We start from the raw sequence: 27481 nt of genomic DNA on the forward strand, positions 1-27481 counted from the left end.
CGTAAGAAGCTAGACAGAGGTCCAACAGGAAGAAACGAACTTGGCTTTTTTGGTGAAACGGCTTCAAACAAAGTTCTGTGCGGCTCTTTTTGCTAACAATACAAAGCTCTCTCCCAGCACGTCCGTTTTCTAACTCTGATGTATTCCCGTTTGCTGTTGATCAGAAGCGCTCACATATTGTTACCGATTTTCATTTCTGCTTTCAGAATTTCACATCGCATTCCTCGCGAAATGTTCTGTTATGTTCCCGTTTTATATCAGAGGCTGGATTTCACTTGTCTGAGTCTTGTTAATTGTCGTTGTTTTTCGTTTTACCGTTGCTCTTTTCACGGCTCACGGAGTAGATGAGATTACAGGAAGTTTTTCATAGCAAAACTACACACAAACAATAACAAACATGGCTGTTTCAGTGGTTTCTCAGTATACTTAGTGCATTTTTATTTAGAGCTTTCCAAGAGCTGCCTAATACTGCATTTCACTTAACAGTGTCACAGTGCGACTAGTGAAGAGCGCATCACCCTCGCTCCTCTCTCAGAACAGGAGGGCAGGCCTGGGTAATTATGTGCTCGAGACAAGCTCAAAAAGATGTCATCAGCAAGAGTGTAGATCAATTTTTCAACTCCTGGCAGGAACAGGCCCCCCTCTCTTCTGAGTGGTCCAGGGTAGAGCTTCTTCCTGCTCCCTCGGTGCTGTGCAGCGATTACTGAGCCCCCCCCTCTCCTCGCTGTGAGCCAGGCCACTCAGGTCTAGATGAAGAACTCCTGCTCCTCCTCTTCGGCCGGTCCCCCTCCGGGGGCGCAGTCCTGCGTCTCTGTCCCCTGGCCGCTGTCTGCCGCGGAGGGAGGGCGCCAGCAGGGCAGGAGGGAGGCGCTGTGGGGCCGCGGGGGCCGGGGAGAGAAGGGCCGCGGTGAGGAGGCCCGGTCCCGGAGGGGGGAGCAGCCCGGGGGGGGCCGCGGTCCGCACGAGAGTCCCCCGAAGGAGGGGACGGGGTTGCCTGACGCCGAGAGGGGCCTGGGCCGGGGGGGCGGCCTCTGCAGGGGCTGGGCGTAGGCCGATACGACAGACATGTCCCCACCAGCGACCCTGTGGCCCGTGTCCACGTCGGTCTCCTCGGCCCCCACCAGGGCGTCGATGTCGAAGCGGGAGCCGGGGTCCAGGAGGCCGTCGCGGGCGGTCGGGAGGCACAGGAGGGAGCGGGTCCGGTGGCCGGTCCAGAAGGACCCCGCGGGCTCCGCGCTGAGCCCCCGGCTCCCCTCCCCCTCCCGCTCCCCGCCGCTCACGCCCGGCAGGTCCTGCTGGGAGAGCCGGTGCTGCTGCCGGGCCCGCGAGGCGGTCCTGTGGTACCGGCGGTTCCTGTAGGAGACCGGGCCCCGGCCCTGGTGGAGGCAGCCGGCCGGCGGGGCGGGGGGCGGCTCGGCAGCCGCGGGGGCGAACTGGGCGACCGTGTGTCTCCGCCGGGACAGTCTGGTGGAGCCTCGCACCTGGTGGGGCCACAGAAACAGGAGCCAGATTACCGCGGGCGCACGGAGATCGCCCATTCCTCACGCTCACGCCCGAGAGACAGTCTTCATATCAAAGCAACAGCCGCACGGCTTCATACCGTTCGCTAGTGTTCACGTAGCATGAAATATTTCATTCTGGGGAAAGACTCCGAAAGGTGGGATAGAAAGGGCAGCAAGACTGTAACAGCTGCGGCTCGGTCTCCCACAGCTCCGGGCAGATCTAGTCAGGGCCTGATCACAGCAGCCATCGAGGAAACATGTCACACAGACGATTTTTCTGTTCCATTGCAGATTCTACAGCTGGTACAGCAAACTACCACCCGGTAAACGTTCTGGGAAAAGAAGAATCTGTACTGAACCCAGCAGGGACAATACAGAGTCCCTTTTCAGGCATCGTTTTATTTCTAGTGCTATTTGTGCCTTCCAGGAGTGTATTTTAAATGTATTTGCCTTCACTCTGAATTACCAGCTCTGGTTCTGAACACAGTCGCTCACCTAACATTATTAATAAAATTAACTATATTTCATCACTGAGCAGGCAGGGTTTATTCTGGAGTATGAAACATTGATGTTTGGCATGAAATATGTGCATCACTCTAAATGGTAACTCATTTTATACATACATTTTATAAAGACATTTTATACATACCAGAAATTACAGTCCACATTGCAATTTAAAATATATATTTCTATGTGAATGATGTGGTCTAACATTTAAATATTGACCATGTTCATCTACTTACTGATTCCTGATGAAACTGAGATTACAGCACGAGCGAGATTTTATTTTTGCCATTGCTACAACATTTCTCTTATTTTCCTACTCACATCCTCCAGCGCAGTTAGGAACTGGTTTCTGATTCACCTTGAAATTGGAAGTAACCTTGGTGAGTAATTACTGTACATGTAGCTCTGTGCTTGGCAAAACATTCTTCTCTCTTTCTGTGCAGCAATGTGACCGCCGATAGAATTTTCTAAAAAAAAAAACAACCTGAAAAATGACATATCGGCACTGCTAGGAGGGCGGTTTCATTCCTTCAGCCTTCTGATAAAGCTAGTGATAAATTGGTGGTGAATGCTGTTGTCGTTCTTAAGATTCCTGTACCCTCTTCTGGCTACAGCGATTCTAATTTTAATGTGACACCTGTTTTTACTGCTTCTTGTTTTTACTGCCCCTTTCATCAAACCTGGTAGCTCACAAATCACACGACATTTGGAACCCGTTATATCAGAGTGCAGTCCTCACACCAGCTGCGAGAAGCTTGCCGAGACCTTTCGCCAGTGTTGTCTCCCTTGACGTGGGCTGTGGCTGAGTCCTGGGAAGCAGCAGGTCATACAGCTGTAAAGACGTTGCTGCTGCCCAGTGTCCTCAAGCCCTGCTCTGCAATCGACACAGCGTTTCATGACAAAACACGGTGTCTTTCCTTTAAATCCCCAAAATGAAACAATCATATTAACAAAGCATGTCATGGCATGTGGCCTTCAGAGATTGCTGAGCACTTGATAGGATAGCTTTGTAAAATGTAAATAATGGGATGATCGGAGTTTCAATGACAGAAATGCTTATAGGACAGCCTTCAGACAAAGTATTACACCACATTGGCCACACTGGCCTGACTATCAGACCGCTAATAAGCAAAGGACCTATTTATGGGCATGTTTCTTCAAATAATGTTTTATTCGGATTGCATTGTTTTTAGTCAGAGGAGTGTTTTGAATGGACCTGCTTGTAATTCTCATTGGAATGTGACCTTCTTTGCAATCACATCACTAGGCTCAGTGCACCGCTGGAATAACGGAGAAAAAATATCCGACCTACTGTTTCTCTCCTGTTTCCAGTTAAGAACATCTCAACTTTCTACTTCAGCACTAATTGGGCCCTGGAAACAGTTTCCAACGCAAAACGGCTGGATTGTATTTGTTGTACCTCGGAGATAGAACTCAATTACTCAAGCACAGCAGATTAACCAACGCTTGTCCAGAGTGGCTAGCTAGTTTTGGTATGAGTAAGCACTAAACGTATTTTTAATTAACCAAGTACCATAATCATAATATTAAGAAAAGTTTTGATTGCAGAATCAGTCCATCCTGATGGACTGTTTCTGAGCATCGTCACTCACTACTGGCAAAGACCGGAAACTCCAACTGTTTTCTCAAGATTTTATGAAGTTTGAGTAGGAAGCGCAGTTTAACACGGCTCCTCTCCTTTCCTCCCCCTCTTCTTCATCAATAAAGAGGTTCGATCTGTGAAGTAGAGACCTGCTGCTTTCAGAAGAGGGAGGGCAGGCCCTTATAACGGCCAGAGGCCCTTGGTTGGGGAGGCCTGCTGCTTGCTGTCTATTACTCCCAGCAGTACAGTGGCACACTCTCAGGGGAAACACTGACACACGAGACAAACGAGACCGAGCACCAGGGTACCATCGTGTATTCAGAGAGTTTTCGAGTTTTTGGCGTCCGACTCCTGAGCGTGAGCCAAGCCTTCCCTCTGGTCCTCAGTCAGAAACCTTGAGGTCATCCTTTGCTTTGTGCCTTTTACAGTACCACCTGTTGACAGGGTAGCTAAGACTCCACCCCTGAGAGGGGGCCATTCATCTAGCCTGTTGGATAGTTAGTAGTGAACTGGGCTGAGGACCCAGTGCTGCTTGGGTAGACAGTGGACACTCTCACACCCCGGCTCCTAATGACTCTTTGGCAGGTTTACAGCAGGAAGCATTATAATTAGACAGACAGTTGGGAAATGTAACGGACACAGATCAATGTAAACCCCCGATATAACAGGAGCCTCCACCGACAGACGGCCCCGGATTTCAAGTAGTTTCCCAGTTTATTATCAACTGACCTCACTGTCAAATTAATGGTTGTTATTGTGCAGCGAAATGCAATGTGCAGTGCATTGATTTAATTCGTATTAGTACTGTATATCAAAATACATCCCCATACCTACAGTTAACATTATCCTTCAAACATTTGCTTACTGATACCTGACAGTTCAAATGTAAATAAACGCTTGCCCTTGCAGATCTTTGCCCAAAAGCCCAGTTAAGTTGAGATACAGTGTTATCCATTTCTGGTTTGGTTGCGGTTAAACTCACAAGACGCATCGCCCGTTAAGAATGGTAACTCCTGGAGACACACATATAAGTGCAGGGATGGTTTCTGCCTCTCTGTTACCTCTTCCCATGGAGTTCTTCCCACAAGTGCTCGGCTAGCACTAGCTAACATGCTACCGTTAGCTGTGCACTCCGACAAGTGAAGTCGGGTGACACAGTGAAGGCAGCGATGCCCTGTGCCTTCTTCTCAGCCACTACTGGGGCCAAAGTCTGGGAAGCACTGCTGCCGGCAAGCAGAGCGACTCAAATTCCGGGTCAGATCAGGAAGCGCAGAGCTCTCGTCTTTTCATTGCGCTCTGAGGAGTGAGTGACTGAATTTCGTATTAATATCGCCAAAAACGGTTTACACTGTGTGCTATTTTGACCAAACAGGCTAGACCACAATCATATACCATTTTATTTTCACAAGGTGGGCACACTGTGAGGATCACATCCGGCCATTTCTGGAAGAAGCCAGGGTATCGTCTTCGGCAACATGGAAAAGTAGCTTGTTCCTGAACTCCCACAACCCTTTGCATTGCAAGAATATTGCACTTGTGCCTTGTGGTTTGCTCTCAGTGTTCACTCCTCTGGGTTGGCTTCGTCAATGCCACTGAAGGTTTTTATCACGATCGTAATCCCTCCTCTTAAGGGCGCTCCTGCTCTTTCACTTTGTAGTTGAATATGTGCACCTGCCTCCTGTCCAGCCCCTCTTTATTTAAGCCTGGCGCTCTCACTCTTCTGGGCTCAGCATTGGGAGATGGACGCCCGGAAGCCCGCCTACCAGCGGGTCCTGGAGTGACCTGACGGCACAGGCTTCATCACGGCGTCCTGACCACCTGGGGGCCCGGAGCGCCTGGCCTCGTTAACCCGTTTTTATTCCCCGTCCCTGCACCGGATCCCACTCTGGTTTTTAAATCTTGTCTCATTTTGTCTTGGATGGGTCACCCGGCTCTGGACTTTTGGACTTCGCCCTGGATGACCCCCTGGACCCCTCTGGACTTGTTCGCCATGGCCACGCCCCCCTGAGCACCAGCGCACGGCCGTCACGCCCCCTGTTTGTCAACCTGCCCAGTTCCTCATCGTCTCCTCCCCGTGTCCGTTTCCACTTCCTTCTGGATTGTACCGTCTGCATACTTGTGCAATGTCCCCTCACACTCTTCTCTATTCAAGACTACACCTGCTCAGTTCTTTCAGCCTGTCCAGCATGGGGCACTCCTTCAATCCCTGGAATTTACCTGGCTGCCCTTGTCTTTCCCTAGCTAATTACAGAGCAACAATATCTTTCCTTTTAAGAGCTGTTTAATTCCCTTTTTTTACATGTTCTGAGCAATACTTGTACCTCCCTGCTTCCTTCACTCTGGCAAGAAAACACACGTCTGACTTCTACTGTGTTTTCTTTAAAAATAAAACGGAGGGAAATGAGCTATATAATAATTCCCAGGGAGACATAACTGTTCTTATTCTTCAAGCTTCCTCTGTGCTTTACTTTCCTCTCAGGGCATTAATACACTCTTAAATCTTAAATATACAGGACCATGTGGGCTGTGGTCTCAGACAATCCTCTACGCTCTGTGCTTGCCAGTGCCTGAGGAAAGGTAACCCATTCACTGATTAATAAAAATGAACATTTTTTAAAAGTACTTAATCATTACTACTTGTCATGTAGAACCCTCAAAGGAAGGTTTTGGAAATAAAAAAAATAAACCTAAACTAAACTAACTGTGAATATTCCAGTTATTTGTAACAGTTACAATATTCCAGTTATTTTTTATCAAGAGTGAAATTACTCTTTTCTTTCCCAATCTTATAGACCGCCTGGAGTGTACTGCTGTTCACCATGTTAGGAAGTGCTGCACTCAGCTGGTGGCTGTGGCTGAAACATTCGTGCCTTTATCTTACCTTGCTCTGCCTTTGCCAAGCTCAGCCTGGCATTTCAAACAGTTTGTGCTAAGCACGTCTCAGCGCGGAGATCCCTGTCCCTGTGCTGACAATGGTCCAGTGTTCTAGCAGTTAGTTATTCATGCAACATTAAGCAATGCAGAACAGCACATCTCTTTCAGCAGATTCAGAATCAGCAGAGCAAATGCCTGACCTCACATCAAAATGGGTTCAATTTAGCTGTTTAAAATACATGCAAAAACATTTATTTAGCAAACAGCATAAAAGGAAAAGCAATAAATTGTGTAAATGTCAACATGTGAAGCATTGTGTGACTGATGAGTACAGTTTTTTCTACTTATTCTTAGGAATTATTGCTAATCTTGTGGTTTGCATGAAGAATATTTAATACTACAACATTCCTTTCATACTCTATTGATAACATTGATAACTCTCTTTTCCTTTCACCTGAGATCAGCTGTTCCGGTAACCTTTTGAAGTCCAAGTTCATTTCTGACCCTTTTCAGAAGGTGGCTTGCGCTTATCTTATTAGTGCATGTCACAGCAGAACTACAAAGTGAAACACCAGCTGTTTGTCTCTACGAAAAGCCGAGGATATAAATGAGCTTATCATACATGCAGCAGATGCAGTGTGTGCAAACGAAGATTCACTGAGTCTAGGGATATTCTGTCTGTCAGCAGGTGGCACATAAAGATGAGCCTGATGCCCTGACAATGATCTAAAAAGAGGTTCAGCAGAGTCTTTGTGGGAATGGCACATACTGTACATACACAAAAAATATTAAATGGTGTTGATAACAAATGTTCAGGAGAGATGACAGCCGCCAAGTTCATTCACCTAACTCATAATAATTACCTAATGTCATTTCCTATATGAAAAATATCTGAATTCCCCTTTTCCTTTTCCACACTTGTCTCCTGCGTCCCTCCTCCAGCCCATCTGCCCTGTCCAGCTGCCCCTTGGTCACCCCTCACTCTGTAGGGGGTCCCAGCCTCCTGGTCCCACAGCTCTCAGACAAGCGGGTCGAGCCAGACCTCCCTACTGTAGGACTAAACTCTCAATGAACATTTTCAGTCCGTGTGAGTATTGGCTGGAGCTCTAGAAATATCTGCTATAAACTAGCATAAGAACAATGGCTAAAATTTCATCCTCTCTTTTATATGAGCCACTTAAACATGTATTTGAAGTCGTGACATCTACATTTTGATTTTTACTGGCCCCTCACACCATTTTGACAATTCATCTGAAACAGTATACTGCATGCACTGGACATACTAGAATGTCTCTCCTAAAATTTGGCTACTCAATTTAAAATATATTCTACACATATCAATGTCACTGCTGCTTTGGGAGCTCAGTGTATTGCTTGACCACCCACTTGAAGCACACACCGAAGCTCTTGTGGAATCCTTTACATTCACACTTTGCACCTTAACGAAATGCTCTTGAGTCAATGTGGCAGTAGACAAAGCAAAGCATCCCAAGACGCCAGGGCGAGAGCCCAAATCAGCAACCCAAATGGGATCAGAACAGCAGAGGCACACACTTTCCAATCTCCATAATGGAGCAGTTCCCACCTAAGACTAATCCACGTTTATTTCAGAAGCTGTTATCTAATTCCATGCTGATATAAATCCCCACTGTAAGTGATAGCCAGTCCAGAAGTCCAGACAGACAGAGTTCTGTTGTGAGATTCCCTGTGGGCTGATAAACGTGCCTCTGAAGCCGCCAGTGCAGGTATTGTTACAAAACCTCTCTGTGCTCAAAGAGAGACGAGGGAGTCTCTATTCATCACACCACATTTAGGTCTGATGGAAAGGAATGCAGCGCTAGCCAAAGCAAACCACATCACTGAGCTAATATCTCTAAAGCTTCAGGAGGTCTCCTTGCTTTCATGCGTCCTCACAGTCTCGGCTTATGGAAAACACATTTTGAAATGATCGTGTTTCAGCAGGTGATGCAGTGGAGTTCAGCAGCTTCCTGGTACTGCGCACTAATTTGACCCATGAGCCTGAAAGCTGTGTATGTTGGAAGGAATGCAAGGTTATCATAATCTGTACGCTTGCACAAAGGATGCAAAGTATAGCTACCTGGAGGGAGAGGAAAGATAAAAAAAGGCCTTTTGTTATTTTACTGAGAGGCTGGTTTGTTTTGCGTGATTTAGCTCTTCCAAAGATTTATTTCCAGTCTAGCATCCAAGCTTTTAATTTGTTTTCCATGCTCAGTACTGCATGTTTCCTGCCACAGAGCATGGTGCTATATTAGCTACATAAGCATTATATATGGTATTTGCCTGCTTTTTAAACAATCTAGACAAGACCAGCTACGTGATGCATTTTAAGACGCCCATGGTGATCTGCAGCACGCTGAACCCCCCCCCCCCCCATCATCACAAATAGCAAATATGGACACACTTAACAATAGAAACACATAGAATAGAAATAGAAATTCATGCACTGAATCATGAGGTTCTAGCACTTTTATTGTATTTTCCACGGCTACGTGAGTCTTTCCTTCAGGACACTGATATCAGGTGACCATAAGTGTTTTATATAGAAGGAGTTTAATTCTCTTTGTCTTTGTCAGAGGGCTATTTTCTTTGTGAAACTAGAAACAATGATTTGACCAGGATACTACTCCCAGTCTCATACCATTATTGCACCCATACACTGTATTGTACCTTCCAACTCAGGTGGCTGAAATTTACACTGGTGACACTGGGCTTACTGCAGAACACCTCTGAAGTGTTATCTGGCAGTGATGCTTAAACGCTTCTGAAATGTCATCCAATAGGCAAACGTGGAAATTGAATATTTCTAAAATTTAGATGCGTAGGCAATTTATCCTGTCATCATTTGCACTTCACAAGAACTACTACAGTATATATTTGCTTGAAAGCCTAACCTTTTGACTACATTTCAAGACATTTTGATCACGTTTATTTATAACGTTTTTATATTACAGTAGCAAACCGCTATATGGAAATGCGAGATAGCGTATAACTAGAGAACTGCATTTTCTTTCTCATGATACGCAGCTGCCATGTGTCGTAACTGAGCCAGCGAGCGGGGAAGCAGCCCTTCCAGGTGTGAAAAGTGTGACTGGAGCTCAGGCTAAAGACAAGCAGGTGCGAAGCCGTGGGCTTCCCACTTACCTGCAGGAGGATCTTATTGCCGTCGTAGTCCTCGGTCTGCCAGCGCACCTCGCTGATGGGGGTGCAGGGGTGGGGCAGCAGGGGCACCAGCCGCCCGATGTCCTGCACGCGGAACTCCACGATGGCCGACTCCGTGGGGGCGGGGCTCTGGCCCCTGGGGAGCCTCTTCAGGGAGAGCTGCACCTCCGTGTCCAGGCTGGCATACACCACGAAGAAGCAGAAGTCCTCCCTCCTCTGGGCGAGCTCCCTCTGCAGCACCAGCTGGTACATCTTGACCATGTCAACAAAGTTCTCGTGGCGGCAGTAGACGGTGAAGCGCACGATCTCCTTGCCGTAGTGCACCGGCCGCACCGCCCAGAGCGGCGTGCCCGCGGCCAGGGTGAAGAAGTCCTGGCTGCAGGGCATGTAGGGCAGCAGGCGCCCGTTGACCTTCTCGGTGTGGTGGTACTGCCACGGCGGGGCCCGCAGGGCGCGGTGCAGCTGCAGGACCTGCTCCTCGCCGTACTCCTCCTGCAGGAAGAGGATGACGGCCAGAGAGGGCTGGCCGCCCCCTCCTCCCGGCCGGGGCCTCTTCGGCCTCCTCCAGGCCCCGCGCTCCGACACCCGGAAGAGCTGCAGCTCCGGGTGGATCCAGGCGAGCACGCTGTCCGCCGCCTTCTGCAGGGCCTTGGCGTTTCCCGGGTCAGTGATGATGTGCACGCTCACCAGGAAGGGGTCCTGCAGGTCGCCCGTGGACAGCTCACCTCGAGAGCAAAGGGCAAGGGCAGAAGCTTACTATGAATGGCATTCTTCAGTGCTCTGCGTGTGAAGTGTGAAGTGTAGTAGTGTGCAGTTGAATCACCCTGCAGCTCCCAGCTGGCAGCCCACTGAAGCTCAGCAGGTGTGAGCCTGGCCAGTGCTCACTGGAGACCACCTGGGAAAGCTAAGGTTGCTACTGGGACCAGTAGGGGGTGCTCACCCTGCCCCACTATAGTGACGGGGACACTATCCTGTAAAAAGGCGTCGTCTTTCGGATGACACGTAAAACCAAGGTCCTGATTCTCTGTGGTCATTAAAAATCCCAGGGCATTTCTCGAAAAGAGTAGGGGTGTAACCCCGGTGTCCTGGCCACATTTCCCCCTGGCCCTTACCAATCATGGCCTCCTAATAATCCCCATCTCTGAACTGGCTTTATCACTCTGTTCCTCTCCCCACTGAGAGCTGGTGTGTGGGGAGCGTACTGGCCCATCATCCAGGTTGGGCTGCACACTGGTGCTTGAGGAGGGGATCCCCATTACCTGTAAAGTGCTTTTGAGTCTAGTGTCCAGAAAAGTACTACAGTATATCAGTGTAAGGAATTATTATTATTATTATTATTATTATTATTATTATTATTATTAATTATAGTGTTCTATTTGTTGTATTTTTCATTTCCTTTCAATTTTCCACCCTCCCAGATCTGGAATTAGGAATTGTCTATCCACTTGTTTTTTCCCACTGTAGCCCCTGCACTGCCCTGTGAAAAGGAGGACTTGGAGACAGAACTTGTGTTATGACAATCACGGATTACACTTAATCATTAGAACAACAGTCAAGATGAAATAATAGCAAAAACACAAATTATTAAACTAACAATATAATTCATTTCTATCTATTTCACCCTATTAAACGACAATATATTATCCGGTTTAATTTCTGTCTTGGATGTGCGTGGGACAACACCTGCTGTTCACTGTACTGGACATCGTTCAGTCCTGGAGCACATCTATACTGTAGGACAGGTCTGACAAATTAGGCTCTGTCTTCCTGTGTTACCACCTATACTTCTGAATAGATTATTATAACAGTAACTCCAGAGAAATGTGTTGTGTGTTTCAGGAATCACGAAAGCGTGCCTTTTCTGCATTATTAATTGGACTGTCCGATAAGGGCTCAGAGCTCTGGAAGGGCTCAGAGGAAGTCATCTGCTCTACAGAGCATTAGTATTCTATATTCTAAGTCCCTCCCCATGATAACCACCAGAGCTTGGGGAAAGCCACTACAAGGACCACCAGAGTGCTGATCCAAACCCGTTGTTAGGATCTTAGGTGACAAACAGCGGAGAAAATCCTTTTTTGTTGTGTGGGGAGAAATCGGTGGCTGTGGCTGTTCATCTCTCAGACAGAGACCAACGACTGGCACAACTCTCCCCGGCCTTTGTGGGCACAGTCACTGGGGCTTACTGTAACCTACTCAGACTGTCCCTCTCCTCACAGCACAGGCACAAAGCAGCAGGACGGAAGATGCTCTCAGTCAATCGTTCTCTCACTGCGGGCTCCGCAGCCTCGTGCAGGAGAGCAAGCACTGGCTGGATGAGCAGCATTGACCTGGCTTCCTCACGGCAAGCGCAGAAGATCTGGCAGGTCATAGCACTGCTGCTGCACAGGAAGCTGGAGTCCCCGACTCACTGAAGCCTGCTGGGAGAATCCTGCTCTGTCAGCAAGCGAAAGGGCCTAAATCTGACACAGCACCTTTACTGGTCGAGTCACTTGAGCCCGGGACGTCTGTGTTTTATCAAACGAATTGATAGTACAACACAGTCCTCTTCTGTGGAAATTCATTTTGCCTTGTTAGAGGCCATGACCTCTAACATTTGGGATGTTTTTTTGCCTCAACTTCAGAAGACTTGGTGAAACTATACTTCAGGCTTTAAGAGCCACTCAATGCCTTGCAAAGGCAAAAAAAAAAGGCATATGTGGGTAATCATTAAAATTAAACCAGACACAATAAGGAGACAATGAAGGGTTTATTTACACTAATCATGGCAGGAAAAAGTGAGTATATCCACATTGATCGTATTACCCTGCCTGTTTCCTCTCTTACAACATAGAGGGTCTCGTCAGGGCCCACAGCAGCCTAGACGCTCAGCAGCAGAGAGCCATCAAAATGGCAGACTCAATACAAGATGACATAAGAATCTGTCAGTGAGCAGAATTGTGGGCAGTGAAGTATTAAACAGAACTGCTGATTTGTTAAACAACCTGTTTTTAATCTGGAAAGGAAAGGGCTTGCCTGAAGAGATCTCAAAAGCAAGAATAACAAAAGACAAAGGCCAAACTGCAAAAAAAAAACAGCAAATGATAATCTGTATTTGCAAAATCTCAGTGTCCTGTTGAGTAGCAATGATTAACTTTTTCAGTGCTAGGTAAAAATATCTTACTGGCATAGTGCCCCACATAGAAACAATGTAAGATAATTGAAGAGGGTTCATGTTTCAACATTTAGTTGTTTATGATTGGTCCCATAAGCTTAATTAAGGCTGTGGTACTGTATGTCAGGCAAGCCTTTATTATACATGTCTGTAAAAGTAATTAAAAACAACTGGCAGCTGAAATTTAAGAAGAGACCCTCAGCCTTTGAATGGCTACAATGTTTTTATACTGTTTTACAAGCATGTTGTATAGAAGGAAATGTTGCTCTTTTACAACAACAAAACAGACATAAACCAGTTATATTTGTACACCATGAATAAAAAGCAAAAGGAAACACCTAACTTAAAACAGTTATATTTGTACACATTGAATAAAAACACAAGGAAAACGTATGCAATTTTTAAAAGGCTGTACTGGCCAGGCTAAAAGCAAATCACAGGCAACAATACCATTGTTTCAATTTGTGCAGCTGTGTTTCTCAATCTTAGAATTGTGAGGTAGGGATCTCAGTCTCACAGGTCATTACAATCTTGCTGGCATGCCATTTGGAAAGAAAAGATGTCCAAATTAACCAGGCAGACAGTCACAGATTGCAGTGCTAATCCCTGCCCAAAACCCGGGCTTCTTTAAGTGGCTCCTTCTGAAGTTTCTTTCAGAGCAACTGTAATGCATTTAGCGTTCATTTAACATTTTTTTTATTTCAAATCTTGATGAAAAAATAAAACCACTACGTTTAGCGACATATAAATAAAAAGTTCAATAAAGCTCACAGAGCAGGAAAAAAAGATGGGATTTTGAAGGTAAGATTCTAACTGATGCATTGTGCGATGAAAGACCTACATGATGTTGCATTTAAAGCTACTAAATGGCTAATTGTAGGCATGAACAACACAACACCGCAAACAATCTGTTTCAGATTTCTAAAAATCCTCAACAATTAAACGACTCAGACTGCATTTATCAAGTAAGATTTCAAATATAAGCTTTTTACAGGCTTCCTGACTGGCGCAACTACTGAAAGTCTTTTTGATTGTGGGTTCTAACTGCGATCTGAGACGCGAGAAACACAACAGGCCATTCCAAAACAGCCAGCTACAGTGACTCTACACTTAGGAAGAATGGTAAAAGGTTTCTACAACACCACACATCTCACATTCCAATACAGTTTGTTTGTGTGGAGGGGAAAGACGGCCATGTGTTAATTCTTCGACAATACAACATTAGAAATCAGCAGAACGTTTGTCATATGACACTTGAAGAAGGCTCCACAGCCTTTCAGCATGGAAAACCCTTTCCCTGTTCCTTTGCAGCCTACACGTGCTGACACAGCTTCCAACTCAAACGTCGAAAGATGTATTCCCGGTCATTGGTGCTGCGTCCAGACTGGGTTTGGTTAGATAACGGAGCTGCAGCTTCATGTCAACAACTTCAGAAGAACTCTCCCCCAAGGTTATAACAGGTTGCTGCTGTTCTCTGACATATTGTGTTTTGCTGCTGTTCTCTGACCCCAGTGTTTTGTACCTAATTGCAGTATGGCGTCAATGGCACAACATTAAAATCAGAGCAAAATGGTTTTCGCATTCTCCAGTTTTTATAATGCAAGTCTCTTATCTGGGGAGGGTGTCCTTCCGTCTTTTCACAATTCTCAAATAAGGGAATTAATAACGTTTCAGACACTGTTAGGGATGTATAGTACCTTCCGTGAACTCCACTCATGCTATATCAAAATCATTTCTTTTTTGCAAACGTCTTTGTTCTGCAAACATGGAGCTCCCTGGGACACAGAAGTCCCTATCCACCCTTTGTGTTAGAGGCGGGGGAGAGGATTTTGGGATGAGTGTCCTAGTTTTATTCTTTGCATAAAGCACTGAGGATCAACGATAGTTGGAAAAGAGACTTATCTCTGGTAGAAGGGAGCATCTCTCGGGATACTAGTTGGAGTCATCTGAATTATGCATTTAAAAATCTCTTTCACAAGTTGATGTATTCCAACTTCATCACACAGAACCTACTTAACCCCTCAGGAACATTTTCTTACGCATATTACTGGCACCCGAAAGAGTATTCTGTTTTCCCAGGGAGCTACAGGCACAATTTTTCCATATGGTCAGGGAATGCACAGATGTTCCAGTGTCTGGGAGAAGGATATGTATGACACTGTCCACAGTTTCCCATTGGCTCTTACCAATCATGGACTCCTAATAATCCCCATCTCTGAACTGGCTTCATTACTCTGCTCTCCTCCCCACTGAGAGCTGGTGTGTGTGGGGAGCGTTCTGGTGCACTATGACTGCATCACATCATCCAGGTGGGGCTGCACACTGGTGGTGGTGGAGGGGATCCCCATCACCTGTAGAGCGCTTTGAGTGGAGTGTCCAGAAAAGTGCTATATAAGTGTAAGCAATTATTATGAATTATTATTATTATAGTGCTAAAGTGGAGTGTTCCTTCATCTCCTCACGTCTTACTGCTGAATGCCAGAACCCACCAGTAAATTGACCTAATACACCGACAGAAAAGGGTGTGGCTGGCTGACGCTACCGTCCCCCAGAGAACGATTACACATCGATGGCAGTGGCCGGTCTCCCTCGCCTGGTGCCAGCTGGCCCTCACCCTCGCCTTGTCTAATGATGTTCAAACGGAGCTGCCTACCGCTCTGGTCCTGGTGCCCTACAATGGCTTGGTGAAGGAATCCTACGATTCTGAAGGACGACTGTACAGAACAGCACTGCTGGGGGAATTAAGATAGTGGGAAAAGGGTGCTGCTCCTTTGGGGGTGTTGTCATTGTGTGTGTGTTTCCTGATCATTCAATTCCTGAGGAGGAGAGTCTTTCGAAAAGGAGTGTTTGAAAGAAATTTAAAAAAGTTGAGAGCATGAAACTGACACAAGCATGTGACTTTAGTGAGAAAATAGAAAGAAGAAAAGTATGAAATAAAGATCTTTAATATTTTATGTGAAACACCAATTAAATATCTCAACATATTCTAATGCAGCTAACCTAACACACAGAGCGTGGCACGGTCTCCAAACACTGCCCAGAATGAGCTGAAGTGTTTGCATGTGAAAGAGCTGTATAACCTCTCATATTTGTTATACTGACAGCTTGCAAATGTCTCTGCTGCCAAACATGTGCAACAAAGTTTATAGAAGCTTTGTTCAATTTTTTAGAAATTAGGGAAAAAGCGTAATACTGTAAATCAAAAGGTTAAAGCTTTAATTTTACGTGAAAATCTGACATTTGTCCCCTGCCCAATGTTTGATGAACGTCAAATAAACCAGTTAAAACATAAGATTTTAAAATGCAACACTAGTTAAATTTAACTGTTCTCTTGATTTATGTGTGATTTGTCATTTAACAGCACCTCAACGGTTTTCAGTGAGTTGGGGGCAGATTCTTGGATTTTTTAAGCATTTACAAATATACTAAGTAACTTGCTTTTTTATGCAGGATTGTTACTGTATATACAGAACATAAGCTTGAAATAACTCCTGTTCACTGTCAAACCGGATTATGATGCGAACTTCCTCTCCTAGCGGAACTGTGTTAGAGCACACTGCCAAACGGAAACTGGCACTTTAAGTGCACTCCTCTCTCTGACAGGCCTGAAAACAAACTCAGACACTGCAGCTGCAGATGATGCACCTACTGTAGCTTGCTTTGGTGCTGTACGGGAAACAATGGGTTAATCAGCTCATTCTCTCCCAGGATTCACAGAGCTCTTATATGCAATTCATACTCCAGACTTCATCCTTGCAGCAATAAAAGCTCTTTCTGCAGAAGAAAATAAAGCTCAGCCTGTGCTGAGAACATCTCGCAGTAATTAAAATAAACAGCTACATATGTTTCTCATAAACTCAAGCGAGGAGCGTAATGATACAAGCTGATTTCACAGCTTTTTGACTTTACTGAAAAGCGAAATATAGGATAAAAGGGCAGTGTACAGCACAGCGTTGGTTTCACTAAGAATGATCGTTCTTTTCCCAGACAGAGGATAAAGTACAGTATGTGTTCGTAAGGTCCCAAAAATCTGAGGACGAGAGCGATGGTTAATCATGATAAAATGAAAATCTCTTGTAATTTTACTCCCCATCCCAACCCCCAGAACCTGGCAACCTTTGCTCAATATTTCAGCCTTACCCAGCAGTAAGTACAAAAGCACATGTACACAAGAATCTAGGTCAGTGTTTGTAACAAGGCACAAAACACAATATGAAGCAGAGCAGTAACGATATTATATAAGTGAGCAGAAAGACTGTTAAAGCAGAAGTCAAATGTTCTGCTGTAAATACAAACAGTATCGAGAGAGTGCGTGGCATGGCCAACCGTGTTCACTGCTGTGTGAACAGTACAGCAGGCCCATTGATTTCGTCTCTGCGGACCTGAATAAACAGAGCCCGAGGAAGGTCTTCTGCTAACTCCTGCAACATCGAAGCAAATTGCACAAAATTTGGTATAATCAGAGGAACAGCAACCCCCCCCCTCCCCCCCCCATACCCCCTAAAACCCCAAGTTTTGTTTTGTTTTCTCTGTGGCGGCAGCTCAATGAAAGCAACATTCCTCAGATGGATCTCAAGTTACGGATATCAAATTACCCACTATTCCCCAAAAGCAAATTGCCTGTTCTAAACCTTAGATGTAATCTACCGCAGGGATAATAAACCCAATACTGAGGTTTTTGTCATAAATAACTTTAAGTGTAGTCAATTAGCATTTTTAACAAGAGCTGCAAATTGCCTGTGCTAATTCACTGAAGTTCTAATTTTGGCCATCTTGTTAAAAAACGCACAAAGTGGAAAATTCCTTTTCTAGTGTTACAATACACACAGAGACGATACATTTAACTTGCAGAAAACTAGGCTTCAATGTACGGTCTTTGAAAACAAGTCTGTTTCCTGTCACTTCGGATGCTTGATGCTTTCTTGGAGAAAGGAAAGGACCGCAGTGATCGGCCTGTGAAGAGCAGACAGGATTTGTGTGCCTGGGAAAAGCCCCTCTTGGTTTTCTCCTCCCTCACAGATAAACACGTTACCGTGATTAATTGTGTTCTGCAGACAGGATGGACATCCCTGCCTATATGTCTGACTGTCAGCACATTTCCAGAAGCCCGCTGTGAAAACAGGCCCAGCGAATTTAAAGAAGGCAGGCACGGCACAGAGCAGGGGCTGTCTCTGTTTATTTAGGTTAACCCCCGATCTGCAAGTAGGCCAGCAGAGCCGAAGATATCAATAAAAGTGACAGCTCAGTTGCCCCAGTAGGCAAAGGTCGGCAATTGTAGGCCAAAGGGTCCTGCGCTTGAAAGAAAAGCACAGCTGCCCCACTCGAGAGAAACAAAGTGTTAGAGGATCCGGCATTCCAGCGTCTGCCCTCAGATGCATGGATCCGTGCTTCCAATGTGGCAGAAAACAAACTATAGAAAGACCAGAGCTTCTCAGAGTGGGGTGATGCTTATGGTAAGTTCTGTGATGCAACTGGAGTCCACCTACAGTTCTTTACACCTGAAGATGGCACAACAGCCGAAACACTGTGTTTCTTTTCCTCGCTTTCCTGCAGGGAAAAAACCTTTACTTGTTCCTTTGCAGCCTACGCGTGCTGACACAGCTGCCCTCTTGAACTGCTCCACACAGCACTGCCTTCAGTGGAGAAAAACATACAGTAGCACCAGAATTTTAGAAAGAACAATTACTTCAGCAGACTGAAATAACAGTTATACGTCACCAACAGTTCCAGTTGATTTTGAAGTACAGAAATGAAAGAAGGCCCTTCAGTGCTTGTGGCAGAGGGAGGGGAGAAAGTTATTGGAATTTGCAGAGCTTTTGAGCTGAGAGAGAGCTACAGGGTGGAGACCCTCATCCGGGCCAAAACCAAAACACAAGAAAGCATGATATATTGCCTTCAGTGCAAACTGTATTTAATTAGCTGAACACCACTTTTCCTTGTCCTTTTTTCAAAACAATACAACTACTTTCAGCAAAGTTTTCACTTAAGCGTTTGACTGGTCCATCTTCAGGAAACAAAGAGGAATGACACATCATTGTTGTGCAGGGTCCCAGCAGAGTTTGGAAGAGCACTGTGCTGGAAGCCACTGTGGTCACCTGCTACTGAGTAATGCCCAAAGACAATACAGAGTAGACACAGCCAGGATTTAACAGGAAAAACACAAAAATCGGGTTTGTGCTTTTGTCAGTGGCCTGGGTTTCCTGTTCTTCATTTAGGTTAATTCCATTTCCTAGAGCAGAGATTAATGGTCTAATATTGGACATAATCCCTGTATTGTGATCCACACTAGCCGTGGCAGCAGCAGTAAGGTCACAATGCACATGTGGAACACGCCGGGCTTTTACAAAATGAAACCAAGGCTGTGATTGTTAAGAGCTACAGCCGCCCATTCTGCATGCCTCAGAGAAGACGGGTACAGGTCGGCTGCACAGTTTGAAGGTAATTTTGCAGAACTCACGCATGCATAGAGAAACCAAATCTGCTCTCTGTTATTGGAGACAAAGAGATGCAGAGTCCCCCTGAAAGGTGTAACTTCACATTTTAGGTGCAGATGATTTAAACATTGACGATGCCGGATGCGGAAACCAAGCATGAACAAGAAAGAAAGTTTACTTACTGCTAGCAGAAGACATTGGGCTGTAGTCAGACCTGCAACAGAAAGAACAGTTCGGCCCCTGAGTACACCCATCTATCAATCCATTTTCAATAACAGTTTAGTTCAACACAAGGTCACAGAGAGCTGGAGCCCAGACAGGCAGACAATAGCACAAGTTGGGATAGACCCTGGTCTGGACCCCCGAGTACAGTTGACACAAGTGATTTATTCCCAAATGCCAGTGAGAGTAAAAGAAATAGCTGCTTCTGTGGGGAACTCTTTACATCAAGGATTGGCAATCCTGGTCCTGAAGGCCTGGTGTGTCTGGAGGTTTTGATTCCACCTCAAGTCTTAATACCCAAAACAGATCACTAATGGTTTCACGATTTAACAATATACATTAACATGATCAAACTATGTTCACGCTATCCCACTTGTTCTATCACATCTACTGCCCTATGGGTGTTAGAAAAAGCCAATAACAGCTTCCTAGTAGTTTTCTTTCCAAATGGGGCCAAGAAGCAATCATTATCCACTCCAGCCATATCCATTTCGGCTTCTGTTATGCTCATTAGAGCGTCCTTAATTATACATGGACCATTAAAATCTCCCATTAACATACAGTAACATTGCCTTTGCTACATTCCTTCCTGATCTCATCATTCGGTAGCTTACTTGCCCCTGTGTCTACATTAGGTACTGTACCTAGTGTTAACACTGATTGAACCCTAATAGCCATTTACACGGCCTAAACCCTCTTGCTTGTGGTACCTAGCTTGCAGGGATTTTTGGATTTATAAGCCCACCCCACCAGTACCTTCTTCCCTGCCTATCACCCAATAAAAGTATATCCATTCATTTTAGACTCATCCATATCATCTTCCCCCAGTCAGCTATTCCCACAGGACTGTTTATCTGTTACTGTGGTGGCCTACAGTGACTGCCTTTTACCCATGATGCTTCTACCACTGAGCTGTTTAAGAATGGGAGGTGTTATTCGGTTTAAGTTTGTTCTCAGTGTGGCCCCAATCTTTCTTGATCCCCCTAGAATTATCCTGCGGGTTACTGGTCTAAATACTCTTCAGCTGCTCAGTACTGCCCCCAGTGCAGCGGTCCTCCTCTGGTTCAGGTAGAACCTGTCAGCACACAGAAGTCCCTTCTGTTCCAGATGATCTCATAATACCTCATAAACGTTTTCTCTGCACCACACGCTTCGTTCTCCATATTTCCTCTTGTATCCCTGCATGTATTAAAAAAAACACTTTTTTTGTTCTTTGCAGCATTAAAACGCCACCTTAAGAAGACGAACACGGGAGAGAAAAAACGTTCTTAAAATCCTTCCTAAAACGTTCTCAGGCTAGATTTCAGAACACTCGATATCAAGTTGAAAAACTGGGGCTTGTGAGTTAGGACATGTTGAGATTGCATACTCAACATATTTACTCTTTTGTTATTCTTAACTAACATTTTAGCCAGACGACTCCACAAAAAGAAAGCCCAACGCCAAGACTTCGGTGAAACACCTTTTTCCCTCCTACTGACCTAAAAAGCCATAGATAACAAACGAAACATTTTGAGAACACTGCTGCTGGTGCTTGGAGTCTGTCTGTTTTTGTAGGAGTGCGGGACCCTGTAGCATTTTCACTTTTTGCAGCTGGTTTTTCGATGATGTTTGGGCCGACTGTCGGATTCACCTGCACATGAACACTCATTTAAAAACAGACGATGTGGAAGGCCCGTTGGTTCTGTCTGGCACGGTGTTGGGGAGCTTTGGGCGCTGTAACAAAAATCTTCCACTCAAATTGTAAACTAACGGTGAGCACGCTTAATAACGCAGTGTTCATTCAATTCACCTCTGCTAACTCGGGATTTGGATAAAAAGGGGTGTCTGTATACACCTAGTAAAGTATCTGTACTATAATATGTATATGACCTATACGTGGCCTTTCTGTCCATTTTGGAATATTCCTTGATTGAAACTTAGTTAACAGAATTCTTTTAGCAGGGCATTCAGACATTTTTTGACATTATCTGCAGTACTACACAGGAGTGATTGGGTCCTATTGGGTCCCAAAAAAGAGGGTTTGAATTCCAGTTTGGAGGCACTCAATGGAGTGCACCCTCCTTCATAAGAGTCGAATGTTTAATGTCCTAGTGTTTGTTTTAGACTTGTTCCAAAAATATGTCAGGACTTTTAGAAGAGGTTTGACACCAGTTTACAGAACAATGAACAAAACACAGGTCCACATGCATCAATTTTTCTTTTCCGCCCCAACAGAGCAATTCCTGTTTCCACTGTCATGGGGAATTTGAAGTAGCACCAGGCAGCATACTCAGTTTCCTGCTTTCTTTGAGGCAGGGAGTGAGTTGTATATTTTTTGTCTGGCGTGTTTAAAGAGCTCTTCCCCCAAGCAGACTGAAAGTGATAATACTTCGTAGACTGAAGCTCTCTGTCTAGCTCTGCTAACTCCTCAGGGTCTGGAAGTGTGGAGCTCACGTTCTCGGAGGAGTGAGGCTGTGATTTAGTGTTGGGGCTGCACCTTCTTCTCTGCTTTTCTATTTACATTTTGCATTCCAGTCTGTTGCACACACCAAAAAGAAGGACCTTGATGATTCGTAGAACAGGAGCAAAAAGGACTCATTTTCATGGTCAACCTTACTCTTCTTGGTGACCAGATCACCTTAACATTATAGAGATCTGAAGAAAATCTCTTATACTGGAACCTGTCCAAATCTTTTGAAGATAGAAATTTCCTGAAATATTTGTGTCATTAAAGAAACTGACAAATTATGATTCACTATGATTTCTGAGTGACACTATTGTGAGTTTAAAGATAATACAAGGACAAGTATCTTTTATTTAAATAGACAAACGTTTTTTTCAGGCTCTTGCTCAAGGAAAAAAATTGGCGTTAACTTGGTGTTAGCTGGTTTTACATTTTGAGAATTTTTCACTAGATGTCCTGATAGAACAGGCCCCTGTCTTCTCACATGGAGTTCTTAACAACAGATTGGTCTGTGAACAATAATGATTCCTTTTAATTAAGGGGAAAACTTCTGGAAAAAGATTACAAGTTCGGAATGGCATGCAACACTGTCTCAATTGATAATGAAGAGGACAGGAAAGAGAGATTTAGGACAAAGGATTAACACCTCTTGTGTGCTGCTTTCTTTCTGCATAATCCCAAACACAAATACCTTAGAAAGACAACTCCATAATCGATTCTGCAAACATAACAGATCCCCCCTTGTTAGTCCATGTCTTACAGTGTACAAAATCTACTTCCACACGGCTTTTACACGTTTACAAGGACATGCTGAAATATCGCAATCTGAAAATATTTCTGCTGAAGTAACCCTGTTAAAAGATTTAAATTCTTAATCCTAAACATATATTCAGTTATGTGTTCCATGGTAAAATAAGACATTTTTTGTTCTGCATGTAGAATATTGAAAGGTTAAATGAATGCAAAACTTGAAACAAATGAAACTGAAGGCTGTGATATTGGTTATTGGAGTTCATAGTCGCTGCTCACAGGTCAGATACAGAAACCTTCAAGTTCTTTGTTGCCATCAGGATTCTGTTCTGGTGTCTGCACGAATGAAGGCTTACTTTAAAGCTATAACTGTGTTTCAACTTTCAAGGGTAATCTGAAGACTTTTTGATCAGAAAACATTTGTTGAAAAACTGTCCTACCCACCCTGTCTGAAAACTGTTATGTGCCTGAACATGTGGTTATGGCTATCTGAATATTCTCTTGAAAAACATCCTGCATATTTTAAATGATGCCAATATTGATACGATTTCCTTTTTCATTAGACATGAAGATAAACAGCAGTGTCAGATTCCTGTATGTCCCAAAGCATGCCACTGCCATTTTTCAAACATACCTAACTACAGGGATGGGTGACTAAGCCCTTTATTGGATTTTCTTATAACTTATTTGTTCTTTTCAACTTTACTCTTTTTCCCATCATACCACAAACTGATGGCTTCTGCTGAATACAACTGTTCTGGCAGTTTAAGTTAAACATTGCATTTACTTAATTATTTTTGGAAACCTGCTGGTCAAGTGGATTGAGTGTGTGTCCATGAATAAGCTGGCTAACATCCTATTATCCTGCATTACAAAATGTTCTAAGTCCTCATCAAACCCATTTGGGAAAGGCAGAGAAGGAGTCTGTCCAGAGACTCTCTTCTGATTGGATTAGCAAAACAATGTTTGTCCTAAGCTTCCAATTTACACTGAGTGCCTGTCCAGCTCACAAGGTGCAATGCGCAGTGCAGTCAGCTGGCACATCTCATTAATGTTCTGCCTTTGAACTTCAGGCCCAAATGTTTAGAAGATTCCAGTGTTGTGCCAAATCATACTCATGCACTCCAGAATGCTGCAGAATCTGGGGGAACACAAGGTGTTCCTGGTGGACGTAAAATACTCAGATACATTTAATTTTTAGATCATCAACAGGTGCCCCAACACACAGTTTTGCTATCTAAACTATTATATCTTTCCCTTATTGGAATTGACAACTAAAAACATTGTTATGAGTCACCCACGGCAGTAACCTACGCAATTTGGTCATGAATTTTTAGGATCCCACTAATAAAATGCACATAAAGAGGTACATCACCTGAACCCAGATTAAAAACAGCCTCTATTTTCCCTTCATTGTATTTTATGTTCTATTTTATGTTCTATCAACTCTCTACATAAGAAAACGCAATAATGCCAAAATATGTCATGTGCTTTTAATGAATACAAACCTAACAAAAAAAGGCCTTGCCTGAAAAACTAATACTATGGATACTTAATAACTGTTGGGCTAATTCATGACACTTACAGGTTAAGGTTTTGATTAAATAAACCTTACAATCTTTAGAAAACTGTTTGCTATACAGAATTTCTCTGTCATCCATTAATCTCAGGGAAAAGGAACATTTTAGATGACCTTATACCTGCTAGAAACACGTCTTTTAATACACAGCTAAACATCAGCAAATATTTCAAGCAATAAATTTTGCACAGATGAGAGAAAGCCAATAAACAACCTGATATCGTGTGAAAGTAAAATACAAAGCATTCTATTAGAAGAATAGGACAGAAAAACAAACATGCTCATTCTGACACTAATCAGGAAACCATTGTTTCTCAAAGGATTATCCAGCAAATCTGCATAATGACGGTGGCACAGCGGGTACCAAAATGATCGGGGTGTGTGTTTTATTTTTTTTAAAGAGGATGTGTGCTGTCACTGGCCATCTGGAGAGGCATCTCTGTCGACCAGTCACAGACTTGGACAATGAGCTTTTCACTGCTATCTCAGTTTTATTATTGCTTAAGCCATGAAAAAAGTAGAATAAAATAATAGAAAGCAAAATAACCTCACTATGAGACTGAAAATAAAGAGAAACATAAAAAGGGAAGAATGTTTACCAATTGAGATTTCCACTTGAAGTACACTTCAAGTGTACATCAATAATGTGTGCTTGACAGGTGGTCACATGAAACTACAGGGCTGTGAATCAAACCGAACTGTATGGTACCGGGAGTGCATGCCTAAAATTAACACAGCTGTCATTTCCCTCTTCATTACACTCACGAAGAATCAAGGACGTAATCACAGCACGTCAACATCCTACAGACTGCTAGTCTCTAAAACAGAGGGTGGTCTACCTTGGCTCTTCAATTCCACTGCATCCTAAAGACAATCCTACTGTATTATCTGAGTGGTCTTCAGCACCAGGATTAATTAAGCAATTAAGAATCAATTCAGTAATGAATTCATTGGGAGGCTCAAAATGAAACCAAGTGCCAAGGCTGGCCACCCCTGCTCTACACTTACTAACACACACAGAACCACCTTCGCCAGCACACTCATAAACTGCTGTAACAGCCACATACCTAGCAGTACACCAGGAACAGACCCAATCATCTTTGCTTAGTAACCAAAGCTGCAAACGGACAGTAAATACATGTCAGAACGTTAAATCCTTTTGCGTCGTATGTATTTCCACAAAACCGCGCATCTATGCTAATACATCATAACGTTATTATACGACATGGAGCCCGGATTTAGCCAGATGTTTGTTGCTTTGTGACTGCGCACAGCAGGTGGATGATGTTATCCTTCAGCTAATGAACTGCGGCTTTTAAAAAGTGATTAAAGTTCTCTGGTGCTTATAAACAATTTCGAGATGGAACATTACGTCAGCCTGTGCGCTGTCAAAATACCTTAACGTGGTTTTGAAGACAGAAGGATCTGTAAACTAAACGCGGCTGCTCTGTTATGCCCGTCTTTTCCCAGTATCAGTCCAAGTGATTGCGACAGGGAGAGAAGAGAAAAAAGGCTGCAGCCAGCGAGCAGAACATTTTCACCCTTGTAGTCCGCTGTACCCCGCTAGTCTCGACTCACCCTCCGGTCTCGGCTCCCGAGTCCCCACAATCATCCTCGGTGGAGTTCTTCTCCATCTCGGAGCACCAAGACATGATTTCACTCGCGCTCTTCCCTTCAGCCTGACGCGTGCCGAGATGTCCTTTTGGAGTTTAAAAAAAAAGAAGTTTTCCGTCCCGAAGCTGACAGGAGCAGGACCGCGGAGCTTAGCCCTCTCCCGGCAGCTCAACAGGCTGCGCTTCGGCTGGGGTGCGCTGCGTCACTGCCGAGAGGCGACGCCTCTGTCACTCACAGCCGGCTGCTGCCTTCAGAAGCAGCGCTGACCTTGAACAAGCGAGGCTGCACGGTCACCTCGTCTGAACAAATTGCACATATCGCCTCCGCCTTCTTGAAAGCTCTGTTTTGGTCTTTACGCATCGTATCGCGTATCCGTGGAGCGGGAGGGCTCATGCCCTGCCTAAGGTATCAATAGATTTAAGCTAGGGGACGCACTGATATTAGGAGAAACGGGGGAAAAAAATAATTGTGATTGTTTATTATTACGATGGTCCCTGGGAGCTATACTGGAGAGTTTGTTGGTATTTTATTTAAAAAAAAACTTCTAAACTACTTAATAGTGCAAATAATTAGTATCCAAGTATCACAGTATCACAGTCTGCGTAAAGTACATTTTCCAAGTGCCAATAAACTGTCTTTCTGTAGCTGAACATGTTGTTTTTGTAAACCTTTATGAATCAGTAAGAAAACTTTCAAATAAATGCTGTTCCCGCATTCATGAACCATCACCTTTATTTACAAAGGTATTCACTCTAAGTATTTAGCGTGGAGTTGCCTTAAAGATGTAAAGCTGCAATCCACTGTTCCAGCAGTGTGAAGCAGTTGATAACGGGATTCGCCCTGTCGTACGTGAGAATGTAAAAGTCTGGAAAAGAGAGAGAGTCTTTTGGACCAACTGGAACATTTGGCGTTCAGGTGTTAATTGATCAGAGGATCTCAGCACGCCTATTCTTGAGAGAAGTAAGGGTATCAGATCCAACATCAGGACTCAGTAGCTAGATCCTGAGCTGGAAAAGTTTCCGTTCTTTCGTCTTACCGGTGTGGGACAGTCCTTTGAGCGCATGGACCATGTACAGTACCTGGTTACTCTCCAGTGATCTGATTGCAATGCACCAGTATCTTTATCTGTATCCTGGAGACCAGAGCTGATCAAAATATTCTAAATGCGGTCAGTGTACTAAAACAATGTCATACAATACTTGATAAATGTGGGATACAGTGTTATGTTACAAGTAAAAACGACTTAAAAACATAGTTACATATTGCTTTGCCAGATTCTTTGTTATGCTGTCGTTCATATCATTAGTTTAAAATGGAAATGTCTTTAATGTTGTCTCTTACTTTAGAAGGAATGAAAATTGGTGACTGTTAATCTCCATTCATTCTGACAGTGTTTTATGAATATCATATCTTTTTTTTAACATTTTAATTTTTTTAATCCTCTGTTTGGCATGAACTCTTCCCAAATCTGGTATGACTCCTGAAGTAATCGGTTTCATATTATTTATCCTCTTTAATCCTGTCCTTATTTCTTAATCTTAGTTATCATCTCCTCTCCTTGTTCAAAACCTACCCACAGAATACCTCGCAGTCCAGGAACATGAATGTTTGTGGATTCA

At 44.2% G+C, this 27481-nt stretch overlaps 1 protein-coding gene across 1 annotated transcript; it reads right to left on the minus strand.

Moving 5' to 3' along the window:
* Positions 1-413: 413 nt before the first annotated feature.
* Positions 414-26069, minus strand: fam124a (family with sequence similarity 124 member A). Its single transcript, XM_088914974.1, has 4 exons — positions 25827-26069; positions 19434-19465; positions 9649-10391; positions 414-1481 (listed from the first exon to the last, which is right to left on the minus strand). The coding sequence occupies exons 1-4, from the start codon at positions 25898-25900 to the stop codon at positions 747-749; spliced, it is 1584 nt and encodes a 527-aa protein (XP_088771100.1). The 5' UTR covers positions 25901-26069; the 3' UTR covers positions 414-746.
* Between the last annotated feature and the right edge of the window lie 1412 nt (positions 26070-27481).

Source organism: Atractosteus spatula, chromosome 4 (genome assembly GCF_055471065.1).
Source record: "Atractosteus spatula isolate fAtrSpa1 chromosome 4, fAtrSpa1.hap1, whole genome shotgun sequence".
NCBI lineage: Eukaryota > Metazoa > Chordata > Actinopteri > Semionotiformes > Lepisosteidae > Atractosteus > Atractosteus spatula.